A 17,246-nucleotide genomic window follows, 5' to 3' on the forward strand; every position below is an offset into this window, starting at 1 on the left:
TGATAATATGTTAACTTGTATTTGAAATTGGAGGGAGTATATGTTTTAGAATGCGAATAAATAATTATGTGTTTAGTTTCTAATATGTTTTTGCAGTCATCCGGTCATAAATATCAGCAAAAATGCACTTTTTAGATTCATTGAATAACATATGTATCTAGACTATAATACACGTCAAATACATCTATTATTCAATAAATCTAAAAAGTACATTTTTGCTTATATTTATAACCGGAGGGAGTATTAATCTCGCATACAAATACACATAGAACATTACAACCACCCTACCTAACAAGTAATATTTTTCACAATCTCGAGATAAAAAATTAGTATATTTTCATAATTAAATTTACTTGTTCAATTTTATAGTTTAATATTTCAATCCTTATATTCATGTATAACAAACACTGTTGAATTAAGAAATGAATGCCCATGATAAAATTAGAAAATATCTTCATGAGCATAATTCAGTTAATAAAATATTATAATATGTGGAGGTCAGAATTCGAACATAATTTTTTTTACTTATCTTAAATGATAAAAATCTGACCATAAACTACTTAAAAAAAAATTAAGAATAATAAATATTTTTAATATATACCTCAAGATTGGTTATAAAAATAAAACAAAATATTGATCTCAATATTAAGAAAATAAGGGATGAAATCAAAAGGAAGCTAAAAAAATATACAAATTCTTATCCAAACCAAAACAAAGAAGTAGTTTTTGTCAAAAAAGTATGAAAAATAAACATCAAAGAACCCCCTTATTTATGTTTTAAATTTATTCTTCTAAATTTCTTGGTAAAAAACCCTTCTAGAATGAGTTTATGTTTAGAGTGCATTGCAAGCCTGTAACCAAAAGAGTACATCGCAAGCCCAATCCTATCCAAAATCCATATATTTACCTATTTGAGAAAAAGAGAAAAAGAAGCAAAATCAGTTAGACCAAAAATAACAACAACACCGGAAAAACAGAAAAAAGACGTTAGTACATATTAGAAACAAGATAAAATAAATAAATATATTTAAAAAATGAAAATAAAAAAGAAAATTGAAAGAAAGAAAAAAATAGAGAAAGAAGAGAAGAAAAAGAAAAGAAGAAAAACTATAGAGTCAGAACATAACGACTGACATCAACGATGAACACGATAAAGAAGCCGAAGTCTTAGCAACTCACTCAAACTATGATTCTTCCGTAACGTCGTCGTTTCAATTCCCAATAATAATAATAATTCAAACCTTCTTCTTCAATGGTTTATTAATATTAACAATAACTTCAACAACGAAACGATCATCATGAAGAAAGGTAAAGGTAAAAACAACGGTTTATTACCGAGTTCGTTAAGAATCATCTCTTCTTGTCTTAAAACTGTTTCCACCAATGCTTGCACCGTCGCTTCCACCGTCCGTTCCGCCGGCGCCTCCGTCGCTTCTTCCATTACCTCTTCTACTTCCGATGATCACAAAGATCAGGTGTCAAACATTCTTCAACTTCATTTAATTACTACTTCATTATTTAATTACTTGCTTATTGTGGTTACTTACTTCATTAATTACTATTATTTATTAATGATTAATTGATTAGGTTACTTGGGCTGGTTTTGATAAACTAGAGCTTGATCAGAGAATTTGTAAGCGTGTTCTGTTACTTGGTTATTTGAATGGATTTCAAGTACTTGATGTTGAAGATGCATCTGGATTTAGTGAGCTGGTTTCGAGGCGCGACGGACCGGTTTCTTTTTTACAGATGCAGCCTTTTCCTGTAGGTGTAGATTCTGATGGTAAGGAGGGGTTTAGAAAATCGCATCCTATGCTGTTGGTTGTTGCTGGGGCTGGGGATAGGGATAGAGATGATGGTTGTGTTGGACAAAATGGTAGTAATTTAGGTAATAAGGTGGAGACTCAATCTGGGAATGGTGTTAATTCTGCTACGGCTGTTCGGTTTTATTCGTTCAAGTCTCATTCTTATGTTCATGTTTTGAGGTTTCGATCTGTCGTGTGTATGATTAGGTGTTGTTCCAAGGTTGTAGCTGTTGGTCTTGCCACACAAGTATGCTAATAGTTCTTCCTAACTCTATTTAGGTTTTGAATTAGATCATTTTTGTCGGATAATGTTTGTTATCTATACTGTGATTGATTTAATTTCTTGCTAATTCTTATTGGCAGATATACTGCTTTGATGCATTGACTCTTGAGAATAAGTTCAGTGTTCTCACCTATCCAGTTCCTCAGTTAGCGGGACAAGGAACAATAGGTGTAAATGTGGGTTATGGTCCAATGGCTGTAGGTCCTAGGTGGCTAGCATATGCTTCCAACAACCCACTGCCCTCAAAAGTTGGATGCATAAGCCCACAAAATCTGAGTCCTTCTCCAGGAGTTAGTCCGTCAACATCTCCAAGCGGCAGTACTTTGGTGGCTCGTTATGCAATGGAGTCCAGTAAACATTTGGCTGCTGGTATATACAAATACTGTCAAGAGTTTCTTCCTGATGGTTCTAGTGCTCCAGTACCATCGCATTCCGGATTGAAAGCTAGTAGGGTTACGGGAAATGATATGGACAATGCTGGAATGGTTGGTATTATATCATCATGGCTCAGCTGGTTTATAGGTTCAATAAGTAGAATAATCATTTCTGACTTGTTCTTGGTTCATGTGGTTGGTTTCAGGTAATCATTAAGGATTTTGTTTCCAGAGCCATCATCTCACAATTTAAAGCTCACTCTAGTCCTATATCTGCTCTATGTTTTGATCCTAGTGGGACACTTCTGGTCACTGCATCAGTCTATGGAAATAATATTAATATCTTCCGGATAATGCCATCTTCTGCACGCAAGGGTTCAGGGGTTTCAAGCTGTGACTGGAGCGCAACTCAGGCGCATCTTTATAGACTTCATCGTGGAATAACACCAGCTGTTAGTATATCTTAGTTGCAATATTGGTTTGTTTGTGGATAAATTACACTCCCCTTGACAGAATATGGAATTTACTCTTTCCACTCTGCTTAATTTAAAATCTATACTCTTATTATTTTAAAATAAACAAACCTTTTGATGATAGTTTACGACTTTCAATTAGTATTTTTGAACAATTTGTTATTGATAGTAGAGGTTTAAACTATATGTTAATGATGTTAAGATTACTAATAGAAAAAAAGATATCCATAAAAAAAAATTATATTAGGTGAGTGTGAATTTCTTTTATTTGATTTCTTTTGAAGTTTGTGAATCGTGATCCCATTTGTTGCCTGCATTGATGATTTTCATCATCTTGTTTTCTTATTTGGCAGATGATCCAGGACATTTGTTTTAGTCATTTTAGCCAGTGGGTTGCAATTGTCTCTTCAAAGGGGACTTGCCATCTTTTTGTTTTGTCACCTTTTGGAGGCGATACTGGTTTCCAAATTATCAGTTCCAAGGGGGAAGAGCCCGCCTTACTTCCTGTTTTGTCTCGGCCTTGGTGGTCTACTTCATCTTCCATTTCTCACCAGCAATCTTTGCCTCCCCCAGCACCTGTTGTCCTTTCTGTTGTTAGCCGAATAAAGTATAGCAGTTTTGGATGGCTTAATACCATTCAAAATTCTACTGCAAATGTGTCAGGAAAAGTTTTTGTTCCATCTGGTGCTATTGCTGCGATATTTCATAATTCCATGTCTCACTCGCAGCCTCTTGCTAAGTCAAAAATGAAATCCTTAGAGCACTTGTTGGTATATACACCATCGGGGCATATAGTTCAACACAAGCTTTTTCCATCTGTTGGTCCAGAACCAAATGAAAGTGGTCCGGGAACCCAGTCAGCTTCAGCCCTGCATATGCAGGAGGATGAGTTCAGAGTGAAAGTTGAACCTATTCAATGGTGGGATGTATGCAGAAGGTTAGAATGGCCAGAAAAAGGGGATCCTTGCAGCAATACCTTTGACAGACAAGATGGTACTGGTAGAGTTCAAGAGAGAATGTATTCTGCTGATGGCTATGGATTTAATTTTTTAAATATAAGTGATGGTGTTGGGGAACAGACAGTAAAACCCGCTACAGGGAAGCCCCATGAGAGATCTCACTGGTATATATCTAATGCGGAGGTTCAAGTAAATTTTGGAAGGATTCCAATATGGGAAAATTCTAAGGTATTTATGTGTGCAAAGTTTTGATTTTCGTATACAGCTCTTGGCATTGATTGACACTTGCTAACTATATTGGTTCTTCAGATTTGCTTCTACTCAATGAATTCTGGGAGAACTGTTTTTGATGCTGGTGGTGAGTCTGAAATTGAAAAGATCTCTGCCCATGAAGTTGAAATAAGACGCAAGGAGTTGTTGCCCGTCTTTGACCATTTTCAGAGCATCAGACCAAGCTGGAATGAGAGGTGGTAACTTTTTCTTTTTACTTTTTAGTAGATCGCCCATCTTGGCTTGTCAATCCTGCAGCGCTATTTTGATCAAGACAACATTTATTTAGATTATTAAAATTCATTGGCTGTGATTGGGTGGAAATTTTATCATAAGGGAGAATTCCTACTAGGGTGGAAACAATATGCTGTCATATGATGCTCATGTAGCCTATGTTTTGTGGGATTTTAAATTATTGGTTTCAACTGCAACGTTGGTATAGCATATTCACCCCAACTGGCTTACTGTATCATGTCGTAGGAGATCAAGTTTTTGTATTCCTCGGCTTAAATCATGCTCTCTGTGTTCACCTTCGAAGCAGAGAAACCATCTTTTCTTATCTATTTTTCTGTAGTGTTACTTTCAAATATTGAACAAATCAAAAAAAAGATTCTGACCAAGAAATACATCAGTATTATCAAATGTTGCGATTGATTCCATATGGTCGTTATCTGCATTCATCCATATTTTAGCATTTTCTGCTTGCATGCAGTTATAAATTAAAGGCAGGGAACTATTACCTCAACAAGTTAGGTATAATGTCTAACAATATGCATAGCTTATCATTAGTGACATTTGTTGTGGTCTTTGGTTTATCTGTGATCGTCGATAGTCCTTTATTTCACCATACGCTTACTTGGCTTTTTGATGCAGAAACCTTCCAGAAGGAAAATATGTGGGCCTCACATCTCCTGTTCTGCATGGGACTGAAGACAAGCAAACTGCTGACATGACCGTTATTTGTCACTCAAAACCAGCATCACTGAGCTCCACTGAAAGCTCTGATGGAGGTAAGAAACTGTTATTGTAACTTTCAAGGAGAAAATACAAATGTAATCTTTTCAAAACCATCAGAGTTATACAAGAATGTGGATGTATATTTCCTTTCTGTATAAGTATAAGCAGTTTCTTCTGTTTATATCACCAACATCCATTTTTTTTTTTTTTTTTTTGTTGATTTTGAGGATGGACTAATCCCCAATTTCGATTGGTTTTTTAATATTTTATTCGAATCTCCTGTGATAATCTACCCATATATTGGATGTTTGTAATTTATTTCAGGTTCATCAAGAAGGATTGAAAATTTGCTTGACCTGGATCACGTTTCTTCTTGCCAAATACTTGGTGAGATCTACCTGGAAAGAAGGGAGACAATCAATGTTGAGCCTTCTCAGCAAAACAAGATTGTGCTAGAAAATTTGTCTCCATCTGGAAGCTTGAAGCATGTGGATTCTTCATATGACCATTGTCTAAGTGGCAGTCCATTACCACAAGGGAGAAAGATAAACTCTAACGGAAGGGATAGTGTAGAAGGTGTTGGGATCAATTTTTCGGAAGTGGCCTCCGTAATGCAAAATGTTGGGCATTCTTTTCCAGATGGCCACTGCAAAACACTTGTGCGTGATGGAAGTAATGTGTTAACTGAAGAAGTAACTGATGATGTTGACAGCAGCAGCAGCAGCCACCATGAAAGAGAACAACCAGAAGATGAGCAGAATGATGAAATATTTGGTGGCCTTTTTGCCTTTTCGGAGTAAGGTAAAAATAAATAACCTATATAAGCCTATAGTTGCAGCTGCATCATTTTTCTTTTGGGGGTGTTATTGTTTCATATTTATCATCAATTTATCAACTTAGAACAATGAACTTCTGAATTTTATTCTTTAGGTTGATTACCACAGATAAAGTGGATGTCTCGGAATCAAAAGAATCATCTCATTTTCTATTACCCTGAAGTCTCAGTAAGAAAATGCAAAAAGCAATGTACATGTTTGTGAATAAGAAATTGCACTGAGCAACACAATTATGCTGATCTTTTGCTCAATTGTCCCTCCCAGTCTGTCCCTCACCCCCCTGTACATTGCTGTATATGCGCATCCAAATATTCTTTGATGGCTTTGTCAACGATGGGAGCTATTAGTATATGTGTGGGTTTGCAGTGAGTCCTACTGTCTTAAGCTTAACTTTTATCAAGCTTGCATGTAAATATGAATGAGCATGGATTTTGTGTAATGTATATATTTTTTATTAATTCTGGAATTCGTCCATGAGAATAAAGGAACAATTTCTTTCCTCAAAAGGAAGGCCAATTCTAACCTAGGCACAAATACAAATAAAAAAGGTTTAGGCACACACTCGAAAGAATAAAAGAAAAATAAAATAAATAATGTATACTTTTTAAATTAGTATATTATATTTATTTTGATGAGTGTGTGCCTAAATTGTTTTTGTTTAGGCTTGTGCCCAAGTAAGTGTAGCTCACGAAGGAAAATGTTGAAATGAAGGTATTAAAATGTCTTGTAACGGTGCTTCTTTTCTTCATTGTTGAAGGGATCCGAATTTTGAACTCCATATTTTCCACTTCTCCACACTTATAATGTGAGTCTAGTCGTTCAACTATTAAACCAAAAACAAAATGTAGCATATTAATTTATTTTTTTGACTAAATATTAATTATTTTATTTATTTATAAATGGTAATAACTGAAAATTATAATACTACATATTATATGGTGAATATTGAATAAGTTGAGTGTCGGATTCGAACATCAGTTCCTACGTATAAAATACGATTTTACTATTAATTGAACTAGGTTGACTGGAATATTGTTTTATTGGGCTAGGTTCAGTGATATACTAATTTCGTAGTGAAATGATTAAAATATTCAATTTATTTTGAATTTCATTTTATTCTACTTTGTTTTTTCTTTATTTTGAATGTGGTTTTGTAATAGAATTTGATATTTTTTATTATATAAAAATATACTAAAAATATCTAATAGAGACTTAATTCATCCCTCGTCCACTGACGAAGGGACCGATCAATCTTGACGCTATGTTTGTTTTTGGTACTAGTAGTTAATATTTGATATAACCTGTTGATCAGAATAAAGATGGCTGGTCCGTTGAACAATTCATCCACCGGAGGAGGGGTTTGTACCTGCAGGTGCTCCGATACGTAAGTCAGCAAAGAGTACAAGAGATACTAGAGAGTGAAGAGAGAGAGTAAAGAAATAGAATACCTGGCTCTCCTGTATAAGAGAGCTTATATAGTTGCCCCCGACGCTCGGCCAAAGGTTGATCTAATGAGCTGGAATGAACCGACCCAATAGACTCAACTGCCAAGATAGTCTCTGTATCGTAGGGGAGGCGGTTATTCGCCCTATCTTGGTTGAAGTCGTTCCACTATAAGTGGGTAATGGATAAGCTCCCTGGACGAAGTCGGGCTGACGTGTCGGGGAGACCTCCCCTTATTGGGTTGTGCCTCAAATTCCGGGCAGGAGAGTAATTGGGCCAACTCTTGGCCAGTCCAGAACAATATTAATATTTTCAAGTGCAAAGATCAAATTATTGAATCCATTGTTGCAACATAACATTGCTTTAATGTTTTGTCACTGATCATTGACTCAACAACTCCAACTTGTTTCATCAACCGCACAACCCAATGATCATGACAAGAGTGTCACGCACACAAAGGCAATTTCTCAAAACACACAGCATACGTGAGCATACGTGAGTTCTTCTGGCAATGTTAGAGAAACAAGTTGGACACTATTGGTGGTGGGTTGATTGCAACAACATTGTGCTTGTGCTGCCATAGTCGAACAAGGGTTGGAGCATCGGTTGATTGCAACAATATTGGTAGTGTTTAATTTAAGATGAATGAATGTTGTGATCGTAAAATCTTTGAAGAATTATAGGAATGAATTAGTTTGTTATGCTAGATTAATTATAGGCATCTTAGTTTGTTATGCTAGAGCAAATATAGGAAATAGGAATTTTGTTTCTTATTTTGTGTATAATATATCTCTAGAGATTATGAAGAAATATATACTGTATATATTTTTATTTTTTTTTATATCATAGAGGGGTCTAAACCCAAACAAGAAAAACTTGATTAGTTAGGGCCCGCTTGGATAACAGTTTATACGAATGCTTATGGTCCGTTTGGCCTAACTATTTTCAGAGCTTATGCAATGCAATATAAATTAAGTTTTATGCTATTTTATAAGTTTTTTTCTTTACGAAATGTTATTTTATAAGTTCACACTAGTAAAAATTGTAATTTTATAAGCTATTTTGTCATAAACTACCTTGACAAACTTATAATAATATATAAAAATTGCATAAGTTGTTTGCATAACCTCTAAAAAAAAGTTGGGCCAGTATTAGAGCTTTTAATACGAGAGCTTACATCATAAGCTCTTATGCTTAATAAGCTATTTACGTTTGGATATGTTCGTTAATAAGTACTTACATAAGTTGAAGTGTTTAGATGTCTCATCACATAAGCTATTGTAAATTTAAGATTGACTTTGCATAAAAATAAATAAAAGATAATTTTTTTAAAAAAAAATTAGAATATACTTTTAAAAAGATAAGTGTAAAGAAAAAAAAACTGTAAAAGTTACCTTTAGGATTGATTCTGAAAATACATTAAAAAAATATGTTAATATAGTGCAAAATGGAGCAGGCGGAATTCGAAGCGGGATCCTTTTTCATAAGCTCCATGTTAAGCACAATGATAAGCATATTCTGAGAGCTCGTTAAAATATGGCATAAATAGCTTATGAAATTGTGATAAGCACTTTTGTTAATTTATCCAAACACTAATATAACGACTTATATGGATAGATAAGCTCACATAAGCTTAAAATAAGTCAATCCAAACGGGGTCTTTTTCTATAGTAATTTCAAATTTGGTTTTGGAAGGATTTTTAATAAGAATGAGAATGTGTGTGGTTGTTTTGCAAGGAAAAAAAAAACTCTTTGAAAAATTAAGAGCTAATTTTCAAGAGTTTAATTAGAGCTTCACTTTTGTCACGTTAATAGTTACTCGCGTGCGTGTTTTCCACTTTACCTTTTCACTACTTAAGTAGTGGACATTATAAACATGAGAAATTTTTATAAATATTGTCCGCTACTTAAGTAGCGGACATTATAACGGTAGGGTTTTTTTGGGTTAGGTATTTTGCTAGTAATTTCGTAAGATGCGCGAGAAATGAGATAGGCTGGCAAAAATAAATATCGTTTAATTAAAAACAATGATAGAATATTGGGCCGAAGAAGTTTGGGCTTGATATGGACCAGAATTTGGCTTATTATTGTTGAAGCTGTGCCCATAAGAACATACCTCTTTACAACCAATCATTCAATATTTAGCATATAAATACTGTTAATTTCTATAATTGAATATTAATTATTGTCATTGTAATAATAGTATTTTAATATCAAATGAATGAGATAATAGAGTGGCTATAAGAGGTAACAAAGCTCAATTAGTCACATATATTTATTTATAGATTTTAAAAAATAAAACAAAAAATAAAAACCCCCCCAAAAAAAAACCATAATTCTTGAAGCTGGTAACAAGCTTTCAGATCTATCTACTTGGATTTATTGAAGCTGGTTACAAGCTTCCAGATCCTTCTTATTCGATTTTGACGTCAAATATGGCGACGAGAGGTACTAGATCGGAAAAAGTGCGACGAATTTTCAACCAATTTGATTCGAATCATGATGGGGGTCTCAACAGAGAAGAAATGGCATCGCTTGTTGGTGCTGTAAACCCTAGGGTTAAATTCAGCGATGAACAAATCAACGCTATTTTAGATGAGGTTTTCAGAACCTATGCTGAATTCATCGATGGTGAGAGGGGTCTAACCTATGAGGGTCTTCTTCGTACCTATGATGATGGTGCTGGTGATGTTGATAGAGATTTTGATGCTCTTGCTCTTGACATTAATGCTGCTGATGATGAGGAGGGTAGTAAGGCTCCTGTGCCGGTTTCGGAGGCTTCTTCGTCGTCGATTGTTGATGAGAGGATGGCTGTTGAGTCACAGAAGAAGCAACGGACGGCTGCGTGGGCGGTGTCGCCGAATCATGGTATTGTTTTTGATGATACGTGGAAAATTGTTGATGATTTAGAGATTTTGATTAAGAGGTTGAAGTTAAAGCAAGCTAAAGATGGGAAAGTGAAAGGTGAAAATTTTGATGCTTATTCTGATGCGGGTTGGTCGAGAGAATTGGGACCTTCTACGGAGATTTCGGAGAAGAGAGTGGTTTGGGATGAATCAGGACATGATTATGGTGTTTTTGTGAAGGAAGTAGCTGGTTTGAGGAGTAGAGCTGATAGTGCTAGATCAAGAGAAGAAGCTTTTGATGGACAAATGGCAATTGGTAGGGTTTTGTATGAACATCAATTGTTTAAGGAAGCTTTGATTAGTTTCAAGAGGGCTTGTGAATTGCAACCTGTGGATGTTAGGCCTCATTTTAGAGCTGGTAATTGTTATTATGTTCTTGGAAGGTATAAGGAAGCTAAGGAAGAGTTTTTGTTGGCACTTGAAGCTGCTGAGGCTGGTGGAAATCAATGGGCTTATTTGTTGCCACAGATTTATGTTAACCTTGGTATTTCGTTGGAAGGGGAAGGTATGGTTTTGAGTGCTTGTGAGTATTATAGGGAGGCTGCAATTCTTTGTCCTACACATTTTAGAGCTTTGAAACTCTTGGGTAGTGCTCTTTTTGGTGTTGGGGAATATAGAGCTGCCGTCAAGGCCCTTGAGGAGGCTATTTTCATGAAGCCCGATTATGCTGATGCACATTGTGATTTGGCTTCGGCGTTGCATGCTATGGGTGAGGATGAGAGGGCGATTGAGGTTTTTCAGAAGGCTATTGATTTGAAACCGGGTCATATTGATGCTCTTTATAATTTAGGTGGGTTGTATATGGACCTTGGTAGGTTCCAGAGGGCTTCTGAGATGTATACCAGAGTTTTGGCTGTGTGGCCGAATCATTGGCGGGCACAATTGAACAAGGCGGTGTCGTTGCTAGGAGCTGGGGAGAACGAAGAAGCCAAAAGAGCTTTGAAGGAAGCATTGAAAATGACAAATAGGGTTGAGTTGCACGACGCAATATCACATTTGAAGCAGCTGCAGAAAAAGAAGAACAAACCTAATGGGGCTATTCCGGGAGAATCGCCATTTGTCATAGTTGAACCTACCAAGTTTAAGACAGTTGGAGAAAAGACTACTGTGAGGCAGGAACTAGCTAGTGCTTTGCAAATCAGAGCACTTCAGAAGGTTGCTAGGTTGAATCGTTGCAATGTTGAGCTGTTGAAGAAGGAAATGAGTGAACGCGATGTTCCAGTGTCCTATTCTGGTAGCGGAGTGCCTGAAAAATCCATTCGGAAACCGAACTTGGAAGAAATTCTTCGCAAACTGCTTATTTTTCTGAAGCCAGACACTTTTCAAGGAGCTGTGAAAGCCATAAATGAGAGGATTCTTTCGGTTTTGGATGAAAACGGTTCAGGCAGGTTAGATCTTGGAATGTTCTATGCTATTCTTGCTCCCATTTGTGGTGGTCCTTCGGAGAGACGTAAAAGGATCGCCTTCGATGCACTGTTGTGGCGTCCCATGAATGAAGGTGGTGCTAATTTAAAGAAAGTTGATGCCGTCAGATACATCAAGTTGTTAAGGGCTATTTATGTTCCTTCCCATGGTTCTAGTGAATTAATGGAGCTTCACGGAGACGTAGACACTTCAATGGTGTCTTTCTCTGAGTTTTTAGTTATGTTTGATGATCCAGATTGGGGTTTTGGTATTATGCCTATCTTAGTGAAACTTGAAACAGGAGATAGAAACCGACACGGCAAAACCATGTGCTCGGTTTGCCGGTACCCGATTATTGGTTCACGTTTTAAGGAGATAAAATCTCATTTTAATTTGTGTAACCAATGCTACAGTGAAGGAAAAGTGCCTTCTACATTTAAGCAGGAAGAATACAGATTTAAGGAGTATGGAAATGAGAGTGAAACCATGAAAGATAAGTGTACGTGCTTTTAAGTAATAATGAAAAGTAGATAGAGGAATTCAATCTTTTTTTTCTCTTCGGATTTTTGTTTGATTATTATCTTGTATCATTCTCCAATCTTGTTATTCTAGCTTTTCAGTGTGAAATATTTAGCTGGTGAGTTCATTGTTTTAGGCTTTTAGCAACTGTTTATAGTTATCGTGAGACCTTTCACCTTTTTCGCGATAAACATTTGTGTTGATTATGAATATGATCATGCTTCTTTATCCATTCTTCCTGCTGTGCATGATGCTTCTAAGCTTGTATATTGAGTTCAGAAGAACTTACAATTGTATAATGAAGATTATTTAGTGTTGAACAAATTTAACAAGGAACAAATCTAATCATAATCATAACCATAATCATAATCAACAATGATCATGACGAAAGGGAAAGGTAAAAACAACGGTTTATTACCGAGTTCCTTAAGAATCATCTCTTCTTGTGTTAAAACTGTCTCCACCAATGCCTGCACCGTCGCTACCACTGTCCGCTCCGCCGGCGCCTCTGTCGCTTCTTCCATTACTTCTCCTTCCGATGATAACAAAGATTAGGTTAGTTATGCAGTTACAAACATTCTTCAACTTAATTTAATTAATTAATTAATTATTATTATTAGTATTATTATTAATACTCCTAGTTTAAATTAATTTTACACAATTATACTGATTTTATTGCTTATTGTGGTTACTTCATTAATTACTATTGCGGCATAAAATAACTTTTATTCTAATTATTATTATTTGTTGATTACTGATATTACTTAGAGCACTTGTTGGTATATACACCATCGGATCATATAGTTTCAACACAAGCTTTTTCCATCTGTTGGTCCAGAACCAAATGAAAGTGGTCATGGAGCCCAGTCAGCTTCAACCCTGCATATGCAGGAGGATGAGTTCAGAGTGAAAGTTGAGCCTATTCAATGGGGGGACGTATGCAGAAGGTTAGAATGGCCAGAAAAAGGGGATCCGTGCAGCAATACCTTTGACAGACAAGATGGTACTGGTAGAGTTCAAGAGAAAATTCTAAGGTATTTATTTGTGCAAAGTTTCCATTTTCGTATACAGTTCTTGGCATTGATTGACACTTGCTAACTATATTGGTTCTTCAGATTTTCTTCTACACAGTGAATTCTGGGAGAACTGTTTTTGATGCTGGTGGTGAGTCTGAAATTGAAAAGATCTCTGCCAATGAAGTTGAAATAAGACGCAAGGAGTTGTTGCCCCGTCTTTGACCATTTTCAAAGCATCAGACCAAGCTGGAATGAGAGGTGGTGACTTTTTCTTTTTAGTAGATCGCCCATCTTTTTAGTTCAGAAAAACTTACAATTGTATAATGAAGATTACTTAGTGTTGAACAAATTTAATAAGGAACAAATTTAATCATAACCATAATCATAATCAACAACGATCATGAAGAAAGGAAAAAGGTAAAAACAACGGTTTATTACCGAGTTCCTTAAGAATCATCTCTTCTTGTCTTAAAACTGTCTCCACCAATGCCTGCACCGTCGCTTCCACTGTCCGCTCCGCCGGCGCCTCTGTCGCTTCTTCCATTACTTCTTCCGATGATCACAAAGATTAGGTTAGTTATGCAGTTACAAACATTCTTCAACTTAATTTAATTAATTATTATTATTATTATTATTATTTGAATATTAATGATATTACTTAAAGCACTTGTTGGTATATACACCATCGGGTCATATAGTTCAACACAAGCTTTTTACCATCAGTTGGTCCAGAACCAAATGAAAGTGGTCTGGGAACCCAGTCATCTTCAACCCTGCATATGCAGGAGGATGAGTTCAGAGTGAAAGTTGAACCTATTCAATGGTGGGATGTATGCAGAAGGTTAGAATGGCCAGAAAAAGGGGATCCTTGCAGCAATACCTTTGACAGACAAGATGGTACTGGTAGAGTTCAAGAGAGAATGTATTCTGCTGATGGCTATGGATTTAATTTTTTAAATATAAGTGATGGTGTTGGGGAACAGACAGTAAAACCCGCTACAGGGAAGCCCCATGAGAGATCTCACTGGTATATATCTAATGCGGAGGTTCAAGTAAATTTTGGAAGGATTCCAATATGGGAAAATTCTAAGGTATTTATGTGTGCAAAGTTTTGATTTTCGTATACAGCTCTTGGCATTGATTGACACTTGCTAACTATATTGGTTCTTCAGATTTGCTTCTACTCAATGAATTCTGGGAGAACTGTTTTTTGATGCTGGGAGAACTGTTTTTGGTTGATTTGGAGGATGGGCTAAGTGCTAACCCCAATTTCGGTTGTTTTTTTGATATTTTATTTGAATCTCCTGTGATAATCTACCCATATGTTGGATGTTTGTAATTTACTTCAGGTTCATCAAGAAGGATTGAAAATTTGCTTGACTTGGATCACGTTTCTTCTTGTTGCCAAATGCTTGGTGAGATCTACCTGGAAAGAAGGGAGACAATCAATGTTGAGCCTTCTCAGCAAAACAAGACTGTGCTAGAAAATTTGTCTCCATCTGGAAGCTTGAAGCATGTGGATTCTCCATATGACCATTGTCTCGGTGACAGTCCATTACCAAAAGGGAGAAAGATAAACTCTAACGGAAGGGATAGTGTAGAGGGTGTTGGGATCAGCGACGATTCAGCATTGTTCCTGAATCATGATTTAGATAAGATCAATTTTTCGGAAGTGGCCTCCGTAATGCAAAATGTTGGGCATTCTTTTCCAGATGGCCACCGCAAAATACTTGTGTGTGATGGAAGTAACGTGTTAACTGAAGAAGTAACTGATGATGGTGACAGCAGCAGCCACCATGAAAGAGAGCAACCAGAAGATGGGGAGAATGGTGAAATATTTGGTGGCCTTTTTGCCTTTTCGGAGTAAAGGTAAAAATAAATAATATATATAAGCCTATAGTTGCAGCTGCAATATTTTTCTTTTGGGGGTGTTATTGTTTCATATTAATCATCAATTTATCAACTTAGAACAATGAACTTCTGAATTTTATTCTTCTTTAGGTTGATTACCACAAATAAAGTGGAAGTCTCGGAATCAAAAGAATCAACTCATTTCTATTACCCTGAAGTCTCAGTAAGAAAATGCAAAAAGCAATGTACGTGTTTGTGAATAAGAAATGGCACTGAGCAACACAATTATGCTGATCTTTTGCTCAATTGTGTCCCTCCAAGTCTGTCCCCACCCCCCCCCCCCCCCCCCCCACCCCACACACACACACACCCCCACACCCCCCGTACACAAGCTGTATATGCGCATCCAAATATTCTTTGATGGCTTTGTCAACAATGGGAGCTATTAGCAGAGATTTACTTTTGCCACCCTGATTCTAGGGCGCGCCCTACGAAATTTCAAAAACTCATTTTTATAACATCCGCTACTTAAGTAGCGGATTATAATGAGAAATTTTCATGTTAGGGGGTGTTTTTTTTCTTCGCAATTTTCACTTTTTTATAACGTTTGCTACTTAAGTAGAGGAATTTGTCCGCTACTTAAGTAGAGAACTGGTAAAAATCTTGGTAGGGTGTTTTTATTTCCAAAATTTCTTATTTTTATAACGTCCGCTACTTAAGTAGCGGAAGGGTAAAAAGGGAAATGTGTAGGGCGCGTGAGTAGGCAGGCAAAAGTAAATCTCTTATTAGTATACGTGTGGGTTTGCGGTGGGCTTACATGTAAATATGAATTGAGCATGGATTTTGTGTAATGTATATATTTTTTTATTAATTTTGGAATTCGTCCATGAGAATAAATGAACAATTTATTTCCTCAAAAGGAAAAGGTTGAAATGAAGGTATTAAAATGTCATGTAATGGTGCTTCTTTTCTTCGTTTTTGAAGGGATCGGGAGTTCGAACTCCAGATTCTCCACTTCTCCACACTTATAATGTGAGTCTAGTTGATAAACTATTGGACAAAAAACAAAATATAGCAGATTAACTATTTATAAATGGTAATAACTGAAAATTATAATACTACATGATTATAAGGTAAATATTGAATAAGTGGGGTGTCCGAGATTCGAACTCCAACTCTTACCTATAAATTTGATTCTCTTATCAACTGAACTAAGTCTATTGTTCTGGTTCTATAGAGTCCCACCAAAAGGGAAGACTCCTTGTTTTTAGCCTGATCCAAGTCTATTGTTCTGGTTCTATAGAGGTTGACGGCAATCAGTCTATTATTCTGGTTCTAGAGTTTAACCATAAAAAGGGAAGACTCCTTATTTTTAGCTTGGTCCAAGTCTATTGTTCTTGTTATGTAGAGTTTGACCATAAAAAAGGAAGACTCCTCATTTTTTTAACCTGATCCAGGTGTGGCATATCTTTCCCATTTAGTAGCCCTCGATAAGAGCAGTTACGCTTTTTTGCTAAACCCTTACTAAATTAATAAACCACTTGGAACTAGCATGATTTGATATAAGTCTAACTACCCTGGAAAGCATGAGAAAGGATTCCCTCCCGTGCATATTGCATCGGAGAGGGATAAGTGTGTATTCTAGCCCTTAAAATTTTGTTTCATAATTTTTTATTTTTTTTTTTTATTTTCAATCTAAAGGTCATGGTTGTCCTGGAGGATTATATTACGGGAGTGAATCCACTCTTTGGAAAGCTAACAACAGGGTTAATGATATACTAATTTCATAGTCAAATCAAATGATTAAAATATTGGATTTTAGTTTGAATTTCCTTTTATGTTACTTTGTTTTTTTTCTTTGTTTTGAATGTGGTTTATAGAATTTGGTACATTTTTTATTATATAAAAATATACTAAAAATATCTAATAGAGTTATATCATTGTTGAAAAAATATAGAAATAATTTTAATACTAATTCATTACAAAAATATTATTTTTAATTTTCATTAATTATTGAGTATTTCTTACAAAGCATCATTTTACTTGGAGCTTTTAAGTTTTACTCCTTTTTGAATTTAAATATTAAGGGCATGTTTGTTATTGGATTTTTTTGGGTTCCCTGCACAACAAATGTTTTTGGTTCCCAGATT

At 35.8% G+C, this 17,246-nt stretch overlaps 2 protein-coding genes across 3 annotated transcripts; both read left to right on the forward strand.

Annotated features, from left to right (window-relative positions):
• The first annotated feature begins 996 nt into the window (after positions 1-996).
• On the forward strand, positions 997-15,422 carry LOC123917541 (autophagy-related protein 18g-like). 2 transcript variants are annotated; one of them, XM_045969329.1, is made up of 9 exons: positions 997-1,475; positions 1,588-2,052; positions 2,169-2,573; positions 2,669-2,914; positions 3,289-4,122; positions 4,204-4,361; positions 5,038-5,174; positions 5,446-5,922; positions 6,052-6,463. In XM_045969329.1, the coding sequence occupies exons 1-8, from the start codon at positions 1,299-1,301 to the stop codon at positions 5,919-5,921; spliced, it is 2,898 nt and encodes a 965-aa protein (XP_045825285.1). In that variant the 5' UTR covers positions 997-1,298; the 3' UTR covers position 5,922; positions 6,052-6,463. The 2 variants fall into 2 exon arrangements, 1 of the variants encoding a protein (XP_045825285.1); XR_006812503.1 differs by lacking the exons at positions 5,446-5,922; positions 6,052-6,463 and adding exons at positions 14,595-15,114; positions 15,247-15,422 and having other exon boundaries at positions 1,052-1,475; positions 5,038-5,216.
• Positions 9,539-12,461, forward strand: LOC123917655 (uncharacterized TPR repeat-containing protein At1g05150-like). The gene has a single exon (XM_045969465.1). The coding sequence runs from the start codon at positions 9,836-9,838 to the stop codon at positions 12,221-12,223; it is 2,388 nt and encodes a 795-aa protein (XP_045825421.1). The 5' UTR covers positions 9,539-9,835; the 3' UTR covers positions 12,224-12,461.
• Positions 15,423-17,246: the final 1,824 nt, after the last annotated feature.

Source organism: Trifolium pratense, linkage group LG1 (genome assembly GCF_020283565.1).
Source record: "Trifolium pratense cultivar HEN17-A07 linkage group LG1, ARS_RC_1.1, whole genome shotgun sequence".
Classification (NCBI taxonomy): Eukaryota; Viridiplantae; Streptophyta; class Magnoliopsida; order Fabales; family Fabaceae; genus Trifolium; species Trifolium pratense.

Bases quoted from the DNA above. Each gene is read 5' to 3' on its own strand.
- LOC123917541 (XM_045969329.1), top strand. From the start codon at position 1,299: ATGAAGAAAGGTAAAGGTAAAAACAACGGTTTATTACCGAGTTCGTTA. The intron at 2,915-3,288 runs GTTAGTATATCT...CTTATTTGGCAG, and splicing joins ATCGTGGAATAACACCAGCT to ATGATCCAGGACATTTGTTT. The intron at 4,123-4,203 runs GTATTTATGTGT...TTGGTTCTTCAG, and splicing joins CAATATGGGAAAATTCTAAG to ATTTGCTTCTACTCAATGAA.
- LOC123917655 (XM_045969465.1), top strand. From the start codon at position 9,836: ATGGCGACGAGAGGTACTAGATCGGAAAAAGTGCGACGAATTTTCAAC.